Here is a 19,298-nt window from a genome sequence, read left to right on the forward strand (position 1 = left end):
TTGTGGTTGTCCTGTTGCTTTGTTACTCAAGTTGTTTATGAAGAATGAACTTGGAATCATCCAGCACATCCCCTGATTAAAGGAAATCTTGTATGGGCTGATTAAGGGCCTCTCCAGACTGGGTTTGTTTCCCCTTTACTCCAGTGTGTCTTCTGCAATATGTCATTGACACAATAACAGTGAATTAGTGGGAGATCATCACAGGAAGGTTCAATCCCAGCCTCCAACTGGGTTAAATATTTTTGCAGTATTTTCAGTGGTCACTCTGGTCAATCACATGCACTAACAGTGTGTAAGGATTTCGCTAACCGACCTGAATAGCAGCCAGTCTCCTGTAATGAGATAAATGTCCTTATTTCCTGCCTGAAATCAAATAAACCTCCTGGAGATTTGCTTCTGCCTGTTCTATAAAGAATACATAGAATGGTGGATGCCTAGCCTGCCTGGCTTATTTACCACTAAAACAACACAGGCCAAATGCCCTCTGGATGGTATGAGTATCATTTTCCCAATTTATAAGAAAGGGAATAGGAATGACCCACAAAACTATTAGCCAATTAGATTGTTATATATCTCACCAAAGCTATGAAGAACAAACAGGGGTCAGAGGAGGACATGGTAACATTGACCAATGCTTTACTTGGAACCATATGATAAGGAACTGTACTAAGAAAAGCAAGCTCTAGAACAAACTCTGGGTGTACTGAGTGAAACCCTCTCTTGGCAGTGACGTATGGAGGCAGTGAGAGTCAACACAAAGCAAACTATGGGGGCATTGATGAAGTTTTATTACAAAAAGGGAGGGAAGCTGATTGAACCCTAAAGATATTTGGTAGTAAAGTGCTTACTCAAATGCTCTATGGTGTTGAGATCTGGTGCTCCGAATCAAACTCCATTTAAATACTGTGCAGAAAACACTCTACCATCAGGAATATCAGAATCTCTTCTTCGTACAGAATCCAGGTGGCCAACAATTAAGGCAAGAGCGGACTGTGCTTAGTTAATGTGTATTAAAAGAATTGCTACCATGCCAATCATTCCCTCCCCCCTCTGCTGTACAATATGGAATTGAGTGATAAGCAACTCTGTAAACCAGCTTGTCAAGATGTTTCAGACTATTATTATTTTCCAGAACTGAACTCTGCATTGACTTTGAGTAAGTGTCAGCTATGGGATTGGCACTTCTGGATAGAATTCAGAAGGGACCCGCAACTAATTAGAAACACCAGATTTCCCCCTTGGCATCTGCTCTTGAGAACAGAGCACTTTAGGGATAATTATCTGACCAGACTCTCACCAGTTTCCTTAAGAAATGTATTTATTGAGCTGCGTTTCCAAGTGATTCCCACTGCAATTTGGGATGACTGCTACAAGGTCCTGTACGCAGATAGACTTTGTATTTGTGGTCAACCTCAGGTGGAAGACATTCATTATCTGTTAGCCTGCACCTTATATAGACCCAAGATCACGTTCTGAAACCGTTGTTCAAACAATCAAGCAGGTACACCCTGACAGAAATGGTTCCATTTCTTTTGAGTGACAATAATAGCTTTGCAACACACAGAGTGGCCCTCTGTGTACTGGGTGCAAAATAAATAAGGAAAAATGAGATAGATGAAATCACTATAAGTTGTGGTGGTGATTCGGAGGTTTAATCTGAAATCAAGCTAGATTTAAGCTTTTTGGTATCTCTGCTATCTTGCCTCTGTTACATCATAGACATTGGCCTATATTATAGATGTGTGTTCTGTATTATTTTATTAATACTATTGCTACAAGTTTGTCATGGCCTCTGGCCAGAACAATAAACTTATGGATTATATGTTGTAAATTGCTTTGTGATGCCTTGTGGGAAGCAACTAATAAATGATTTTTTTTTTTTGTATTTTTACTACCAGGAAAGAGGAAATACACCAGTGGGATTTTCTGTCTTGAATATCCAAATTAATCTGAGCCCTCTTGGACACTATTCACCACGACCTTGTTGGGAATACAACAGCAGGGATCATTCAGTTGGTAAGCTAAGTGTTCACTATTGACAGCCAGACGAACTCTCAGAGTGGAGATGTTGCCGAGCAACTAATCAGATTGGCATGATCCTTGCTGAGGTAATTCATGCTTTGATAGGCTGAGACAGTTTTCTGATTGCTTGTGTGGTAGAATACTTGTCCCAGCTATGGATGCAGCCTGGCCTAACTCATACGGAGGGCTGGGAATGTCCCATTCCTGAAACCCTAGAGAGCTGCTGCCGGTCAGTGTAGACAATACAGAACTAAATGGACCAATGTCTGACGTGATATGAGGCAGCTTCCTATGTGGGAGGCCTGTCATAAACAGCTACTAGCTACGATGGACGGAGGTGGATTTCGGACCACATTCAATACAGCTATTGCTACGTGTATGTTAAAAACACAGTGAGGAAGAACACCAGTGAGCAAATCAAAGTCCATTCCTGTTAAAAAGTGTATATCCAGATTCAAGCTGTTGCTTCAGGTTCTTGGAATCCAGGAGCTACTGCTACCAGGGCAAAGTTTTCCCTTCCCAATCCAGAAAAGCACCATTGTCTTTTTCGCTCAGCTGAGCTAAAAGAGAGATGATCGATGGGACAGCATCTTGCACCTTCAACGGAGCCTAGGAAAACAGAGAAGGGTGGAGAGAGAGAGAGAGAGAGAGAGAGAGAGAGAGGGGGGGGGGCAAGCTTATTACAGCAGCAGTGTCCTTCAAAATAAAATAAAGGAGACCCACACATAAAACACATAAGACCAGTTCTGAAAGACTTACATTGGCTCCCAGCATGTTTCCGGGCACAATTCAAAGTGTTGGTGCTGACCTATAAAGCCCTCAGTTAGTAGTCCATTGGTAGCCAGTGTTAGAAACTCAGATATATAAGCTAGGCACCAAACGGCTCCTTAAACCAGGGTTACAGTCACCAAAACGGAATGCCTAGTTGCCATTTTGGGGCCAGGACAGTACTGGAAGGCAGCGGCAACTGGTAGGGCGGAAGGCAGGGAGACCAACAGTAGGTGAAGGTAAACGGCGTTTCCGTGTGCTGCTCTGGTTCGCCAGAATCGGCTTAGTCATGCTGGCCACATGACCCGGAAGCTGTACGCCGGCCCCCTCGGCCAGTAAAGCAAGATGAGCGCTGCAACCCCAGAGTCGGCCATGACTGGACCTAATGGTCAGGGGTCCCTTTACCTTTAACAAACATGTACGAGAGAAACAGCTCTCTCATACTGCCATCTTGCCTCTAGACAAGATGTTTAGGGAAGCTTTTAATGTTTAATATATTATTGTATTTTGATATTCTGTTGGAAGCCGCCCAGAGTGGCTGAGGAAACCCAGCCAGATGGGCGGGGTATAAATAAATAATTATTATTATTATTGACAGATCAAAGAAAAAGCCACACAGTACTGGAGACGGAAGTCTAGAAGAGTAGCTTCTGCCCCCTCCTTTCTTTCTCAGAAGGATCTGATGATCCTTGCAATGGGAGGGATGAAAATACTGACAGGAACAACAACACATGGCGGGCAAAGAACTTACTTAAACAAGAGTGGGAGAGAAAATTGACTTTACTGACCATTGTCCCTCCCATATCCGTTTGGATCCAGCCTGGGTGGAGGGCGATGCAGAGGATCCCTTCCAATTTCAGGTCTGTAGCAAGGCACTTCGTGAGCATGTTTAGTGCCGCCTTGGAGGGAGGTCAGGGAGAGAAGTGGAAAGAGTTAGATGACACGAGGCTTTTAAGCTCTGGGTGGTGGGTTTGAGCCCCACGTTGGGCAAAAGATTCCTGCCTTGCAGGGGGCTGGATCTGATGACCCGCGTCATCTCGAAAATTCTATGAAAACTCATCTTTTTTCTTTCTGCAAAATTCTTTTATTATTGAGCAATAAACCACTTTTAAGCAACAAACAACACGTCAGTAATATCAGGAATTCGGAACACCGGGTCAAAGCCAATGCTTGTCCTACTCAAAGCAGACTCATTGGAGTCAATAGACCTAACTTCGCCACGTTCATTAATTTGAGTAAAACTTCATTGAACGCAACTCGTAGGAGTTCCCACTGATAATTATTCTTTTTTTAAATTTCTAATAATAGCAATTGTGCATTAACACTCCCCCTACGCACATATCTTGATATAGAGTTATAGCTAAATTTTGCTCAGATAAGACACATCCAAATTAATGAAGCTAACTTAAATCCTGCCCATTAATTTGAATGGATCTACTCTGAGTAAGACTAATGTTGGCAGCAGTCCGCCATTTAAAAAGAACTCAAAATAAATTATTATAAGGAGGTTATGTGGCATTTCAGCTAATGTGAACCAATTCACTTTCTGACTTTTATCCCAGGTCAGACAGAGTGTTTTCATTTAAAATATAAATTAAACAAGGGAAGAAAACAGTTTCAAGCAGCGACTACTCATCTCTTCCTAGAGATAAATTCTATCATAATTTGGATCTTGGTATCCCAATGAAGTCCTTGCATCAGCATCAGCAATCTTCTATCAATCTTTATCCCAAGGACAGTTATGACCAAATGAATCAAAAGCTGCTGAAAAATCAGGATTGATTGACGGATTGCATTTTTATTTCACTTTCCATTCAAATGAATCCCAAAGCGGCTTACAAACAATAAACAACAACAGCATAATAAACCATAACAGAACATCACAAATACAGCACAAATCATATAATGTATCATATCTAGAAGATACACATGTGACGAAACCCCAAGACCATACTTTAGCAACTTGGGGGCAGGTATTATCCAATAATTAAACCCCTTCATATTAATGTCAATCTGGTCCAAGCCAATCCTGGTTTCTTGGAGGCCGGTCATGTAATATTTCTTCAAAGGGGTAACCACCTCCTTATCAGTTATTTTGTTAGCTAGTCCTGCCACATTCCAAGAGATTTACCTACAATAAAAGTCTGAAGTGATGCCCCTCCATAAAAGGCTGAAAAATACCGGGGATTCCTATCTGACCCTAAAATCTTACGTTGCGTCAAGAGGCGATAAGAGCGCTCAGCTCTTTGTCTTCTATTCTCTTCATACATATTTTAATCCAGCTCTTAAATTTGCAGAGGGTGTGCTGCAACCTTCCTCAACTAATACAATATCATTCCTGTCAAGGTAACACCTAATATTTGAATCCCTGGCTGGCTAGGGAATGTTAGGTGTTTGTTTGTAGCTGACTCACTGAGAATGCATCAGGAGGAATGATTTTGTTTGTTTCTGAAAATCTCATCTCTGCCCAAGAAGAGCTAAAAAAGCCCTTAATGGCCCTTTGGAGATAAAAGCGGGTGTCAAATTAGATCTGTTTGTTGGGAACCCAGCTCCGCAGATCTAACCAGAGGGATGATATCAACTGGAACCACTATTTGGACATTAACTTTTACTGGCAGAGCATATCAAGCTATGGTAATATGCTAGCTCTTTGGAATTTGAGGTGCTCTTTTGTGCAAACCCAGTCACCTCTCTATCCTGGTTCACTACCTTCTAGCTTGCCGACTTCCTTTCTTATTGTGCAATTAGGTTCCCATCCCATCAAGAACACAAGAAGAGCCTGTTGGATGAGCTCAATGGCCCATCGAGTCCTGTATCCTGTTCTTGATGAGCCAGTGTGGTGTAGTGGTTAAGAGCGGTAGACTCGTAATCTGGTGAACCGGCTTCGCGTCTCCACTCCTCCACATGCAGCTGCTGGGTGACCTTGGGCTAGTCACACTTCTCTGAAGTCTCTCAGCCCCACTCACCTCACAGAGTGTTTGTTGTGGGGGAGGAAGGGAAAGGAGAATGTTAGCTGCTTTGAGACTCCTTCGGGTAGTGATAAAGTGGGATATCAAATCCAAACTCCTCTCACAGTGGCCAAAAAGATGTACGTGGAAAACCTGCAAGCAGGATTTGAACACCAGAGCCCTTTCCCCTCCTGCGATTCACAGGAACTGCCAGCTGAGGGACGAGCCAGGAGGGAACAGTCAAGCTTCTCTAGGGAAGGAGTTCCAAAGTCTGGGAGCCCCCACCAAGAAGGCCCTCTCCCATATCCCCACCAAGGGTGCCTGTGGGTGGTGGGAAAGAGAGAAGGGCTTCCCCTGAAGATCTCACAGCCTGATCAGGTTCTTACGGGAGAATATAGTCCTTCAGATAGACTGAGCCTAAGCTGTATCTAATGCTACCTTCAGAGATATATTTCAATTTTCTTCCCAGTCATTAGGTGAAATAGGTCCAGCTGCCCACTGCAGATTAATAAGGTCTGTCCCATCTCTTCCTGGAAATGTTGGGGACTGAGCCCAGGGACCTTTTGCATGCAAAGCAGATGCCCCAGCACTGAGTTAGAGCCCATCTATTCTAAGGATTCATGGTTTGGAGTACTGCTGAGTAGATCCATTAACTTCAAGAGGTGTACACCAAGTTAGGAGTAGCATCAGATGCAACTCATCACTTTGAAAGTTATCTTACATTTCTTCCCACTCCCCCCGCCCGCCCCCTCTCCATTCTCCCAATATAATTACCTACTAAGAACACTCACCTTCGAAATTCTGTAAGGGTATATCTTGTGGTAAATGTCATTGGATTTTGCAAGCCCTATGGAGGCCGAGATGGATGACATGTTGACAATTGCAGCATGGTGACACCCCATGGTGGCATTTTGCTTGGCAGCTTTCTTCAAAAGCGGCAGAAACGCCTAAAGGAATTTATTTATTTTTAACGGGAAATCGGAAGGTGACGTCTGCACAGGCAACGTATTTTTTAAAAGAGCACGCGGTTAGAATTTTCTTAAAACAAATAAAAGCATAACCTTTCAACAAGTTAGCAAATCCTACAAAAGGGGGAATGCACTCTGCAAGTTAAAGCAAATTTGCCTACCCTCTTATTTCCCATCTCCTGCCCTGAGAAATCTTCTCTGGAAATTCTTCCAGCTTCTGAGATTCAGGCAGTTCTGAGATTCAAACCGATCCTCCGGGTCCAAAGGAATAGAAACTTTATTTATCTATATATTAATTTATTGGGGGGGGGGGACTGAACATAAGGACTAGAAACTTGATTTATTTTTTTTAAAAAAAGATCAAAAGTTGTGATTTCTCAATGAAGTGAAATTCTGCAGCCAATTTCAGAGTGGACTGTTTCTCATGACCACCTGTGTGAAACAGAGCTGAAATGAAGAGTTCCCAAGACATCAATGACTGACTGCCTCTCTGCTAGAGCCCCAGAGTCCATCTACAGGAGCCAGGTGTGATATAGCAGATGCAAAATCTGTGCCAAGCCAATGTGAGCGATACACTGGGTTGCCCTACAGACTGAAGTGCAACTTTTATCTGAGCTATCGTGGATAAGGAATTCTAGGAACATACTTTAGATGGTTGGGGTGGGGGAGGGAAGACAATAATTGTTTAGAACGACTTGGGAATCAGAAACTCTTGCCAGTCACAGACATGTAGCCTGTGTTGCACCAGATCAGACCATTGACTCAACTAACCAGCAGTGCTTCAGGGTTTCAGATAGAGAATATTTCCTACCCTGGTCTGGAGATGCTGGTAGAGATTGAACCAGGGACCTTCTGAACGTAAAGCAAATGTTTTACCACTGAGCTACAGCCCTTCTTCTACCAGAGCAAACCACCCGCGGACCCACATCTACCTTCTTTCCAGGCCATTCCATGTTACCTCAGCCTTAAGGCTGCAAAGCTGACAGGTCCACATACAGGTTCGAGCACTTTTGAGCTTTTTTTTTAACACTCTAGCGATATATAAATCTTACAAAATAGGTTAAGCAACAGGCAGCTTAGGAACCAAACATAAGAAATACTGTTGGTTAAATGTCCCTGGCTGTTTGTCTGCGGCAGAGGACTACTTGCCCCGGGCGACCACTGTAGGTGCCAGATTTACCGACTTTGCTCTTACTTTGGAGAGCATTAGCTGGGCAACAGTGTTGGTCTCAAAGGTCCTGAGCATGGCTTCGGTGGTGACGTCTTCCAGAGAGCCTAAGACATTGATGCCGGCGTTGTTGATGAGGCAGTTCAGCCCTTTCTCCCCAACAATGTCTTCCACCTTCTTGACTGTTTCCTTGATGCTGCTTTCAGAAACCACATCTGGATTTGAGAACACAAGAGAAGATGATGCATAATAGTGAGAGTCCGACTGCCGGTCTATCTAGCCCAATATTCCTACATTGACTGGCAGCAGCTCTCCGGGCTTTCAGACAGTAGACATCCCCAGCCCTACCTGGGGACTGAACATGTCAACTTCTGCATAGCTCTCTCACCGAGGTGTCCAGAGCGGGTGGGGAGGAAAGAGCAGTTAAGGATTAATTGCTCCAGAACAATGATCCATAGCTCAGCCTTGTCTATAGTGACTGGCAACTAGGGATGTCAGAGAATTCTGCAGAGAAACAAAGTAGAATTTGCTGCAGTTCACATGCTGGTCTGTGTGCAAGAATGGAAATCGGTCAACGTTTGGGATTTGTTCTCTTCGTTGCTGTTCTTTGCATTTGCAGTTGATGTGCAATTCATGGCCTTTCTCCCACGGTTGTTGGTAACCAATGTTTTACCCAAAGTAGACCCATGGAAATTAATGGGCCCGTCTTAATTATGCTCAGAACATAAGAAGACTCTGCCGGATCAGGCCAGGTGTTCATCGAGTCCAGAGCCCTGTTCTCATAGTGGCCAACCAGCTGACCCCAAGGGAAGTCCACAAGCAGGACCCAACTTACAGCCATCCAAGCTGGTGGCAGGCCATTGTTGCCTCCAGTGGCAGTGAGTTCCATAGCTAAACTAGGAACTGCATGAAGTAGTATATTCTTTCACCTGTCCTAAACCTTCCAGCTTTCAGACTCATTGGACGTTCTCATGATACGAGAGAAGAAGAATCGTTGCAATTACTGATTATAAGCGGGATGATTAAGAACTGTGTGGAAATGAATTACTAATCAAAGACATGGCTTGTGTAATATCTGGAAAGGAATGAAAAGCCTTTGGAATGACGCAATTATAAAAAGAGACTCATTAAGAAGCAGGCCTGGCTGAAGGTTTTACAATCGAGGGGGAGGAGACCATTATATCGGACTGTGAGCTTGACCTGGCAGAACCCCCAAAGAAGATTGAGGGGAGACTGACAGGCCTGCAAAGATTAACGGGCAGACTTTAAGAATGTTTTGTACGGAAGTGTTGAAATGGCGTCTGCTTGAATATGGCTCTTGGAGGAATGGAAAATTCACACAGGATAATGGAAATGGCAGAAATGACTGGCAGAATCCGAGACCAGGGAGAAGACTCGATGGAAGAAGATTGGAAAAAATTTAAAGTATATTTTAAAAAACATTGTAAAATTAATGAATGTTAGAAAGATGCTGGAATGAACTTACATAGTCTTAGCAGAAAGGTTATAAAGAATTAAGTTAAAATGGATTGTTAATGGGTTAAAGTGTAAAATATAAGGTTAAATTGCGTTAAGATAAATTAAGGAACAAAATCTGAGAAAGAGGGAAAGGACTTGTGAAACAATTATGAATTAAGAATACAAAAAAGGAGGCGAGAGGAAGTCTTGGAAATAAGTAAATGAAAGATAAAGACATGAAAACACTGGATGTTATTGTTTTTAAAAACATTGTTTTTAAATGTTATTGTTTAACTGTATGGTTTTTGGGTTTTCTCTTTTTTCTTTTTCTTTCTTTTCCCCCCTCTTCTTTTTAGTATTGTATTTTTGAAGTATTGTAATCTTCTTTTTATTATTACTGTCTGTTCTTTTTTTGTTATTGTTAAACTTTAATAAATATCTTTTTTTTAAAAAAGGAAAATTCACACAGGGTATAACGTTTGTTTTTAACCCGCTTGTGGACACTATCAGAGGTCACAAAGAAAGGAATATATGATAACAACAAGATGATGAGGAAAATAATAAAGTGAAGATTGGACAGAACTGTGAATATTAAAGCAGCAGCAATAGAGATGTTTGGATCCCTTTCAGAGCTCGAAGCATGGGTACCCCCAACAAAAAATTAAAAATTTGGCTTTGTAATTTGGAATTAATGTGATTTGATTGGTTTGTTAATAAAAATTATATTTTAAAAAAAGAGAGAGAAGGAAAAAACAACACGCAATCTTTCTGAATAAGGGAGGAAAACATTTCTTTATCCACTATCTCCATGCCATTTTGTAAATTTCTGTCATGCCACCTCTGATTCACCTTTCTCTCAATTAGAAAACCCCATACTTCCTAACGGGACCGTCGTCACATCCCCTTGTCCTTCAGTTTCAACGGGTTTACTCTGAGCAGGACTAACACTGGATACAATCCTATTTCTTTCGGTGTCTCTCAAACTTGGGTCCCCCCAACTGTTGTTGGACTATAACTCCCATCATCCCTAGCTGGTAGGGCCAGTGGTCAGGGATGATGGGAGTTGTAGTCCAATAACAGCTGGGGACCCAAGCTTCAGATACATTCATGGGGGCCGTCAGGCGCAGAACAGAAGAGGAAACTTTTTGCTTACCAAGCGGCAAAACCCTGATGTTGCTGTACTGCTTGCAGAGTTTCTGTAGCTCCTAGAAAGAAAGAACAAAATCAACACTTGTGGACATCCCATCTGCCTAAATGCATTTTAATGGCAGCCCTTGCCAGCCTTCCTCCACCCATAGGATAGCAATAGTATTATTATTATTCGTCTTCTTTATTAAATGTATTTACCGCCCGTCTTCCGTAGATCCCTGGCAGGTTCACAACATAAAAATACAATACAAAAACCACAAAATACATAATAAAAATGCTTCTTTAATCTCCTCCTCTTCTTTTGCTTTCTGTCTCTTTCAGTCTCTTTTCCCCCTTTGCTTCTTTCTGCCTTTGTTCTTTGTTATATTAATCAGCTGTTTTAATTTCAGCGTATTATAAAAGTACACTTTGTAATGGGTGCGAACGTCTGTATATTTTTGAACAGGTATCAATAAATAAAAAGGGAAAAACAAACAAACAAAAATTAAAGGATGAAAAACAAAACCGTAAAGCGGGCACGTGGAATGAGCCCAGTTGCAAAGATCTGAAAAATAATATGAGTCCAAGTAAAGAATAGTAGTGTTATCAGAGTATCAAGTCTCATTCCAGGTTTGCCAGGTTTGTCTTGAAAAGGACAGATTTGCCGTATACGTCATAAACACGGGCAACCCTTGTTAATTAAAGGTGGTGTAGTGTGGTGTAGTGGTTAAGAGCGATGGACTCGTAATCTGGTGAACCGGGTTTGATTCCTCGCTCCTCCACATGCAGCTGCTGGATGACCTTGGGCCAGTCACACTTCTCTGAAGTCTCTCAGTCCCACTCACCTCACAGTATTTGTTGTGGGGAGGAAGGGAAAGGAGATTGTTAGCCGCTTTGAGACTCCTTAAAGGTAAAGGGACCCCTGACCATTAGGTCCAGTTGTGACCAACTCTGGGGTTGCTGCGCTCATCTCGCTTTCTTGGCAGAGGGAGCCAGCGTACAGCTTCCAGGTCATGTGGCCAGCATGACTAAGCTGCTTCTGGCGAACCAGAGCAGTGCACGGAAACGCCGTTTACCTTCCCGCCGGAGCGGTACCTATTTATCTACTTGCACTTTGATGTGCTTTCGAACTGCTAGGTTGGCAGGAGCAGGGACTGAGCAACGGGAGCTCACCTTGTCACGGGGATTCGAACCGCCGACCTTCTGATCGGCAAGTGCTAGGCTCTGTGGTTTAACCCACAGCGCCACACGCATCCCTAGAGACTCTTTAGGGTAGTGATAAAGCGGGATATCAAATCCAAACTACTACGACTTCTTCATAAAAGAGCACCAATCCAACCCTACAGAAAGTAACGCTGAAAGCGCCCCATCAGATTTGAGGCATTAACCAAAGTGGGTGACTCACCTGGGGGTGGGTTTTCTGGGCTGGCAGGCTGGACCCCCTCGATGCTCAGCCAGTGGGCTACGAGAGAGGGGGGAACCAATAATCCCCCACCCACCCACAACACATTTCAAAAGGCATTGGATGTTAATCAGCCAAAGGCTCTGTTGAAGAGGGGCATTTTATAAGCAAGGTGCCAAGTAAGCCTTCCTGGGGAGAGCATTCCACAAGCAGGGAGCCACCACAGAAAAGGCCCCTTCTCATGCTGCCACCCTCTGCACCTCTCATGGCAAAGGCACATAGAAAAGGGCCTTAGATGATGATCTCAGGTTCATATGGAGAGAGGTGGTACTTAAGGTATTGCAATCCTGACATAATGCAACAGGACCCCCAATATGCTGCATGTCTGTATGGGGCAGCGGCAAGGGACTGCAACCGCCTGCCTCTCAATTTTTATCTGCGTTTGAATCCAGCCTAGGCGAGACCAATCTTCTCCTGTCAAGGGTTTAACTGGGTTGTCGCCTTTCCACCCCCTAGGGAGAATTGTACACCCCTAATAGTTAGCTAGGAGCGCGGGTGGCGCCGTGGTCTAAACCACTGAGCCTCTTGGGCTTGCTGATCGGAAGGTCGGCGGTTCGAATCCCCACGACACGGTGAGCTCCCGTTGCTCGGTCCCTGCTCCTGTCAACCTAGCAGTTTGAAAGCACGCCAAAAAGTGCAAGGAGATACAGTGGTACCTCAGGTTACATATGCTTCAGGTTACATACGCTTCAGGTTACATACGCTTCAGGTTACATACTCCGCTAACCCAGAAATATTACCTCGGGTTAAGAACTTTGCTTCAGGATAAGAACAGAAATCGTGCTCCAGCGGCGCAGCAGCAGCAGGAGGCCCCATTAGCTAAAGTGGTGTTTCAGGTTAAGAACAGTTTCAGGTTAAGAACGGACCTCCGGAACGAATTAAGTACTTAACCTGAGGTACCACTGTAAATAGGTATCACTCCGGCGGGAAGGTAAACGGCATTTCTGTGCACTGTTCTGGTTTCGGTGTTTCATTGCGCCAGAAGCAGCTTAGTGATGTTGGCCACATGGCCCGGGAAAACTGTCAGCAGACAAACACCGGCTTCCCTTGGTCTGTAAAGTTAGATGAGTGCCACAACCCCAGAGTCATCTGTGACTGAACCTAACCGTCAGGGGTCCTTTACTTTTAATATTTAGCTAACTGGTACACAAAGTACAATTTACTGTACTAAGAAAGTATGGAACAAGGCAGGTCAAGGTAAAAAGAATCCCAACTTCACAAACACACTGAGCTGGCAAGGACTGACCAGGAAACATACTTTGGGATTGCAGTACGTACGTTAATGAAAGCAGAAATCATTGTGCTTTGTGATGAAATACTGTAGTACCCTAAATAGTTATTTGGATTCCACCCTTTCCTCCTAGGCAATAAATGCTAATTACAATGTTAACATCTACGCTGCAAGTCCTTCTTCTCTACTTCAAGTCATTTTTCCTGAGTTTGGAAATCTGAGAGTCTCTCCCAGCCCCACCTGGAGACGTAAGCGATTGAACCTGGGACCTTTGGAAGCAAAGCTACCGTTCTACCACACTGAGTGGCAGCTCTTCCCAATGGAATTCACAGCCCAGGGAACTAGAAGGTGCTGCTCAATCACAAGAGTGCCTCTAAGGATGCACAGAGTGTTCTATCCTCCCTGCAAAATAGACACAGACAGAACTCATCTGCCCAGCAGTGAGGTGCAAAAAAGAATCTATCCAAACTGGGGGAACAGGGATTAAAATAGCAGAGAGGGTTCAGTGTACTAAGCGAGTGTAGAGTGAGGTAAATTGGAAAGAAATTATTCCAGCTGGTGAGATCTGACTTGGGAGGGACTGGCCAGGAAACAGTTCCCGAGATCAGTGTTTCTCCCAGCTGTTGTTGGACTACAACCCCCATCATCCCTGACCACTGGTCCTGCTAGCTAGGCATGGTGGGAGTTGTAGTCCAACAACAGCTGGAGACCCAAGTTTGAGAAACACCAGCTTAGGTTGATGAAAGCAGGAGCTTGTAGGAACCTGTTCACCAAAGATTCATTCTGATTTCCCTGTGGGAAGATTAGATAATGTTGGCATGATGAGCATTAATCCCCACTTGTTTCTGGGAAGCCTGGACGATGTTGCCTCAAAGCAACCAATAGTCTGTTAGCTCAAAAAGTCTGACCTTTTGATTGACCTGCCAATCAAAAAAACTGAGGCGGAAGTAGCCAAAGACTATATTATCTGTGAGTCCTGGAAGATTTTCTCCCTGTCTTGCAGGCCTGTTCCGCCAAGCTGGGGGGGGGGGGAGGGCTGGGGGGCTGGACAGACTCCAGCTACAAAAACTGAGGCTGCTGAACAGCCTCTTGGTCTGGGGTATTTGCATTTTTTTGTTGGGGGGGATGTTGCTGTTGGGTGGGTTTTTTCCTGCATCTTTATTTTGGATCTTCTTGTGATTTATGTGGAAATTGTTCGGTTTGGTTGTGTATTTTAAAATGTTTTATTAACATTTATTATGACTGCTTTTGTTATGTCATAATTATGTAATTTTTTTTTCATGCTGCAAACCACCTTGAGCATGGTTTCAACTTTGGAAAGGCGGCGGCAAACAAAAAGTACAAATAAAAGTACAAATCTATGGACATAATCAACTTTAACTGTGCAATCCTGAATTTGCCGGTATGCCAATTAAATCCCACTCGGAAAGCAATAGCAACCGTCTGCATTGGGTAGAGTTAAAGAAAGAGATTTAAAATAAAACTGGCAAGGTCATTTAGCCCTTATATAAATCCATGATGCAACCACACTCACTGGAAGACTGGTTTTGTTCAACTCACTTATCCAAGAGAGCCGGATAATAATTTTATGAAAAAAATCTGTGTGGTTTTCCTTAGCATCTATGGAAAAGCAGATAGAACCCCATTGCTGATACAGTGGTACCTCTGGTTACATACACTTCAGGTTACATACGCTTCAGGTTACAGACTCCACTAACCCAGAAATAGTACCTCGGGTTAAGAACTTTGCTTCAGGATGAGAACAGAAATCGTGCTCCGGCAGCATGGCGGCAGCAGGATGCCCCATTAGCTAAAGTGGTGCTTCAGGTTAAGAACAGTTTCAGGTTAAGAACAGACCTCGGGAACGAATTAAGTATTTAACCTGAGGTACCACTGTACAGGCATACAGTGTCTTGGAAAGGGGGAAGTTGAGAGTCTCCCCATTCTGGAGCAGAGGGGAAATCTTCAGAAGGGCTTATAGCGCCACTATCGGGAAAGTAAGGTGTCTCCCACAACTATCTGCATAAGGAGCATGATTTAGGATGCTCTTTCCAGATCTGAGATTTGGGTGCGGCAGTGGCGTAGCGTGGGGGGTACAGGGAGGGCCGGCCGCACGGGGCGCAACATCTGGGGGGGGGGCGCTCGCACTCGCAGCTCTCTGCCCCTACTAAAATCCACGGGTTAGGGGGCGCAAATTACTTGCCTTGCCCCGGGTGCTGACAACACACGCTACGCCACTGGGGTGCGGGGAGGAGAGAGGAGGGTCTCAATAGTTATTTATATCCTCCCTTTCCTCCCAAGGAACTCAAAGCGGTCTCCGCAGTTCTCATCTCCCCCCGCCCTCTGTTTCATCCTCACGAGGTCGGCCGGTCTGTCAGAGCCGGTGACTAATCCAAGGTCGCCCAGTGATCTTCATGGCGGGAGGGGACCAGGATCCGAACCCCCGTTTGCCGGCGTTGCCTCTAACCACTACACCACTCTGTCACCTGGCTGGCCACTGGGGGGGGGGATCAGGATCCTGGTCCAGGTGGGCTTGGGGGGATTCGGGTGCGTGCAGGTGAAATGCGTCCGCCTTACCTGAGCGCTTTCAGGGCACCGGCAGGTGGCGATGACGACTTCTGGGCAGGGGGAGGCAGCCAGGAACCCCTCGACCAAGCCCAGGCCGATGCCCCGGTTGGCGCCGGTGATGAGCACGGAGCGGCAGAGCGCTTGATCCATCGCAGCGCGCAGGGAGCCTCCACTTTTTGGAGCGCCGAGGGGTTTTTTTAAAAGCTAGGCCACGCCCCCTCCCGCGAGGCCCCGCCCCAAACCCCGCCCCTCCGAATCTTGACGCCTTTCGGTGAGCGAGGCGAGAAGAGGCTTTTGTTTATTTACTTATTGATGCGGCAAAAAAGTCTCCCCGCTTCCGCCTCCTGATCAAAAGGGAGTCTTAAAAAAAAGGGATCCCACGTGAGCTCTGGTTGATGCCTTTATGCACTCTGCATATGTAGGCGTGTCAGACGCTCCAAGTGTCCCTATTTTCCCTGATTTAGAGAATCCCTGATTTCTGATCTGATTCCAGATTGACCCGCTTTTCCTTAGGATGCCCCTATTTTCACTGGAGAAATGTTGGAAGGTATGGAGTTATCCAGTGCTGTTTTTTTCTGGGGGGACGCAGAGATACGCATACCCCTAAACATTTTGTGGCCTCATTGAGGTGCAGCATTTCAGCTCCCCTTGCTCGGTCCCTGCTCCTGCCAACCTAGCAGTTCGAAAGCACCTCAAAGTGCAAGTAGATAAATAGGTACCGCTCTGGCAGGAAGGTAAACGGCGTTTCCGTGCGCTGCTCTGGTTCGCCAGAAGCGGCTTAGTCATGCTGGCCACATGACCCGGAAGCTGTACGCCGGCTCCCTCAGCCAATAAAGTGAGATGAGTGCCGCAACCCCAGAGTTGGCCACGACTGGACCTAATGGTCAGGAGTCCCTTTACCTTTACCTTTTTATTTCAATATGAGTAGGAAAATGATAGTACTGTACTGCTAAACATTTTTTAAAAGGAAAAAAGCACTGGAGTTATCTGACCCCCAAGCCATCTGAAGGCAATTCTGTGTATAGGGAAGTTTTATTCATGTTTAATTGTGTTTTTATATATGTTGGAAGCTGCACAGAGTGGCTGGGGCAACCTAGTAAGATGTGCGGGGTATAAATAGTAAAATTACCATTATGGAATGGGGCACCCCTATTTTCATGGGAGAAATGTTGGAGGGTATAGCCAAAAATATTACCACCACCAACCCCCTTCTGAGTTATATTCCTTTTTTAATCATTGTTTCGTGCAATGTGATTGTAAAACAAGCAAAGCTCAAAACAGTTTACAAAAAGAACAGTGAAAAATTTTCGGGGGAAAGAAGTTTTAAAGTATTTGAAATTGAAACCAGCAGGGTGCTCTCAAGCTGGGGGGGCACGTGGGGCAGGGGGAAGCACGTCCTTCCTCTGACAGCGGTTAGCGGCTTTCCTTGAACCACTGCTAAAGTTAAGCTTCCCCCCACACTGAGAACCCAACTCATCCTTGAGATATATATCGAAATCCATATCCATATTAATATTGACACATAGATACAGATACAGTGGTACCTCAGGTTAAGTACTTAATTCATTCCAGGGGTCCGTTCTTAACATGAAACTGTTCTTAACCTGAAGCACCACTTTAGCTAATGGGGCCTCCCATTGCCGCCGCGCCGCCGGAGCACGATTTCTGTTCTCATCCTGAAGCAAAGCTCTTAACCTGAAGCACTACTTCCGGGTTAGTGGAGTCTGTAACCTGAAGTGTATGTGACCTGGAGAGTATGTAACCTGAGGTACCACTGTATAGACATATAAAGATATTAAAGATATTTTAAAAGTGGATATTGAGTTCTGTACAGTGGATGCTGGCGTTACGAACGTGATCCGTGCAGAATGCACGTTCGCAACCTGCAGCGTCCGCGTCTGCGCATGCGCAGGTTATGATTTGTCGCTTCTTCTCATGTGCGACCGCCGAAACCCGGAAGTGACCCATTCCAGTACTTCAGGGTTTAGCGGTCCGCAACCTGAAAAAACGCAACGCAAGGTATGACTGTACTTTTAAAAATACTCTCTCCCCCCCCCCCACGCTTTTTGTAAAAATCCAACTCAGCATTGCCGAAAAAAAATGACTGTCCTCACTCTGCACGGTTTGCAAACAGTGACCCACCCATGGGAAAGGGCGTCTGACATGCAATGCCAAACACCTTGCCAACTCCGAAAGGTCGCGGCCCATAAAGACAACAATTGGCAGGACTCACCATGGCTCTTTATGGCTGCAGATCTGTGCTTATCCACCCGAGAGCAAACCCAGGATCAATGAAACAGGGAACCTGCCGGAGCATAGTCCCTTTTGGCATGGCAACCGTGGCAGATCCCCAGAATTTCCCCTAGCCCCAGAGTTCAGCAGCCTCAGCCTGGGGCAGATTTGCATGCAGCAAGTTTCAAGTTCGATCCCTGGCATCCTCTGGGTAAAGGTAAAGGGGCCCCTGACCATTAGGTCCAGTCGTGACCGACTCTGGGGTTGCGGCGCTCATCTCGCTTTATTGGCCGAGGGAGCCGGCGTACAGCTTCGGGGTCATGTGGCCAGCGTGACTAAGCTGCTTCTGGCGAACCAGAGCAGTGCATGGAAACGCCGTTTACCTTCCCACCGGAGCGGTACCTATTCATCTACCTGGGAATTGGCTTTGTATTCATCTACTTGCACTTTGACATGCTTTTGAACTGCTAGGTTGGCAGGAGCTGGGACCAAGCAACGGGAGCTCACCCCGTTGCGGGGATTCGAACCGCCGACCTTCTGATCGGCATGTCCTAGGCTCTGTGGTTTAACCCACAGCGCCACCTGCGTCAGCCACAGCGCCACCTGCCACCCGGATCTGGAAGAGAGGACCAAAACCCCAGAGAGCCACTGCCAGTCAGTGTAGGCATTACTGAGCTTGATGGGCTAACTCTGACTCAGTATAAGGCAGCTTCCTATATTCCTATTATTTGTTATTGTTATTTATTGAATTTGTAGACCCCCACAGGTCTCAGGATGGTTGCAACATGAAATCACAATACAGAAACAGAAAATACATAATCAAAATAACAACAAAGCAACCCAATAACACACACCCCCAAACACATTTTAAAAGGGCACTAGATGTCAATCAGCCAAAGGCCTGGTTAAAGAGGAATGTTTTCTCCGGTGAGCAAACTGTCCACTGAATTCTGTACCAGCTGAAGTTTCCAAACCATTTTCAGAGGCAGCCCTATGTATAACGCATTGCAGGAATCTAACCTTGAGGTTACCAGAGCTAAGATAACAGTCGTTAAGCTATCCCTGTCCTGTGGCTGGGACTGTGGGGAGCTGAAATCCAAAATACCTGTTGGGCAGCAGGTTGGCCAAGGCTGAGAGTGGGGGAACCTTTACCCTCCAGATGTTGTTGAAGTGCAGCTCCCATCAGCCCTTGCAAGCAGGCCCAATGGCCGGGGATGATGGGAGTCGTAGTTCAGCCACCTCTGAAGGTCCACCATTTCCTCACACTAAAGCTAGATCCTACATAACAATGGAAACCCCAGCCTTCCCCATGTCATCGGGCTGTTTTGGTGACAGTTTTTGCCGC

At 45.3% G+C, this 19,298-nt stretch overlaps 1 protein-coding gene across 1 annotated transcript; it reads right to left on the bottom strand.

The window, feature by feature from the left end:
- Window positions 1-1,300: 1,300 nt before the first annotated feature.
- LOC310850843 (C-signal-like) lies at window positions 1,301-15,911 on the bottom strand. The gene is made up of 6 exons (XM_083752846.1): window positions 15,731-15,911; window positions 10,486-10,537; window positions 7,902-8,089; window positions 6,530-6,685; window positions 3,579-3,689; window positions 1,301-2,631 (listed from the first exon to the last, which is right to left on the bottom strand). The coding sequence occupies exons 1-6, from the start codon at window positions 15,869-15,871 to the stop codon at window positions 2,518-2,520; spliced, it is 762 nt and encodes a 253-aa protein (XP_083608972.1). The 5' UTR covers window positions 15,872-15,911; the 3' UTR covers window positions 1,301-2,517.
- Between the last annotated feature and the right edge of the window lie 3,387 nt (window positions 15,912-19,298).

The sequence above is a fragment of the Podarcis gaigeae genome (assembly GCF_964106915.1).
Source record: "Podarcis gaigeae genome assembly, chromosome: 8".
Lineage (NCBI taxonomy): Eukaryota > Metazoa > Chordata > Lepidosauria > Squamata > Lacertidae > Podarcis > Podarcis gaigeae.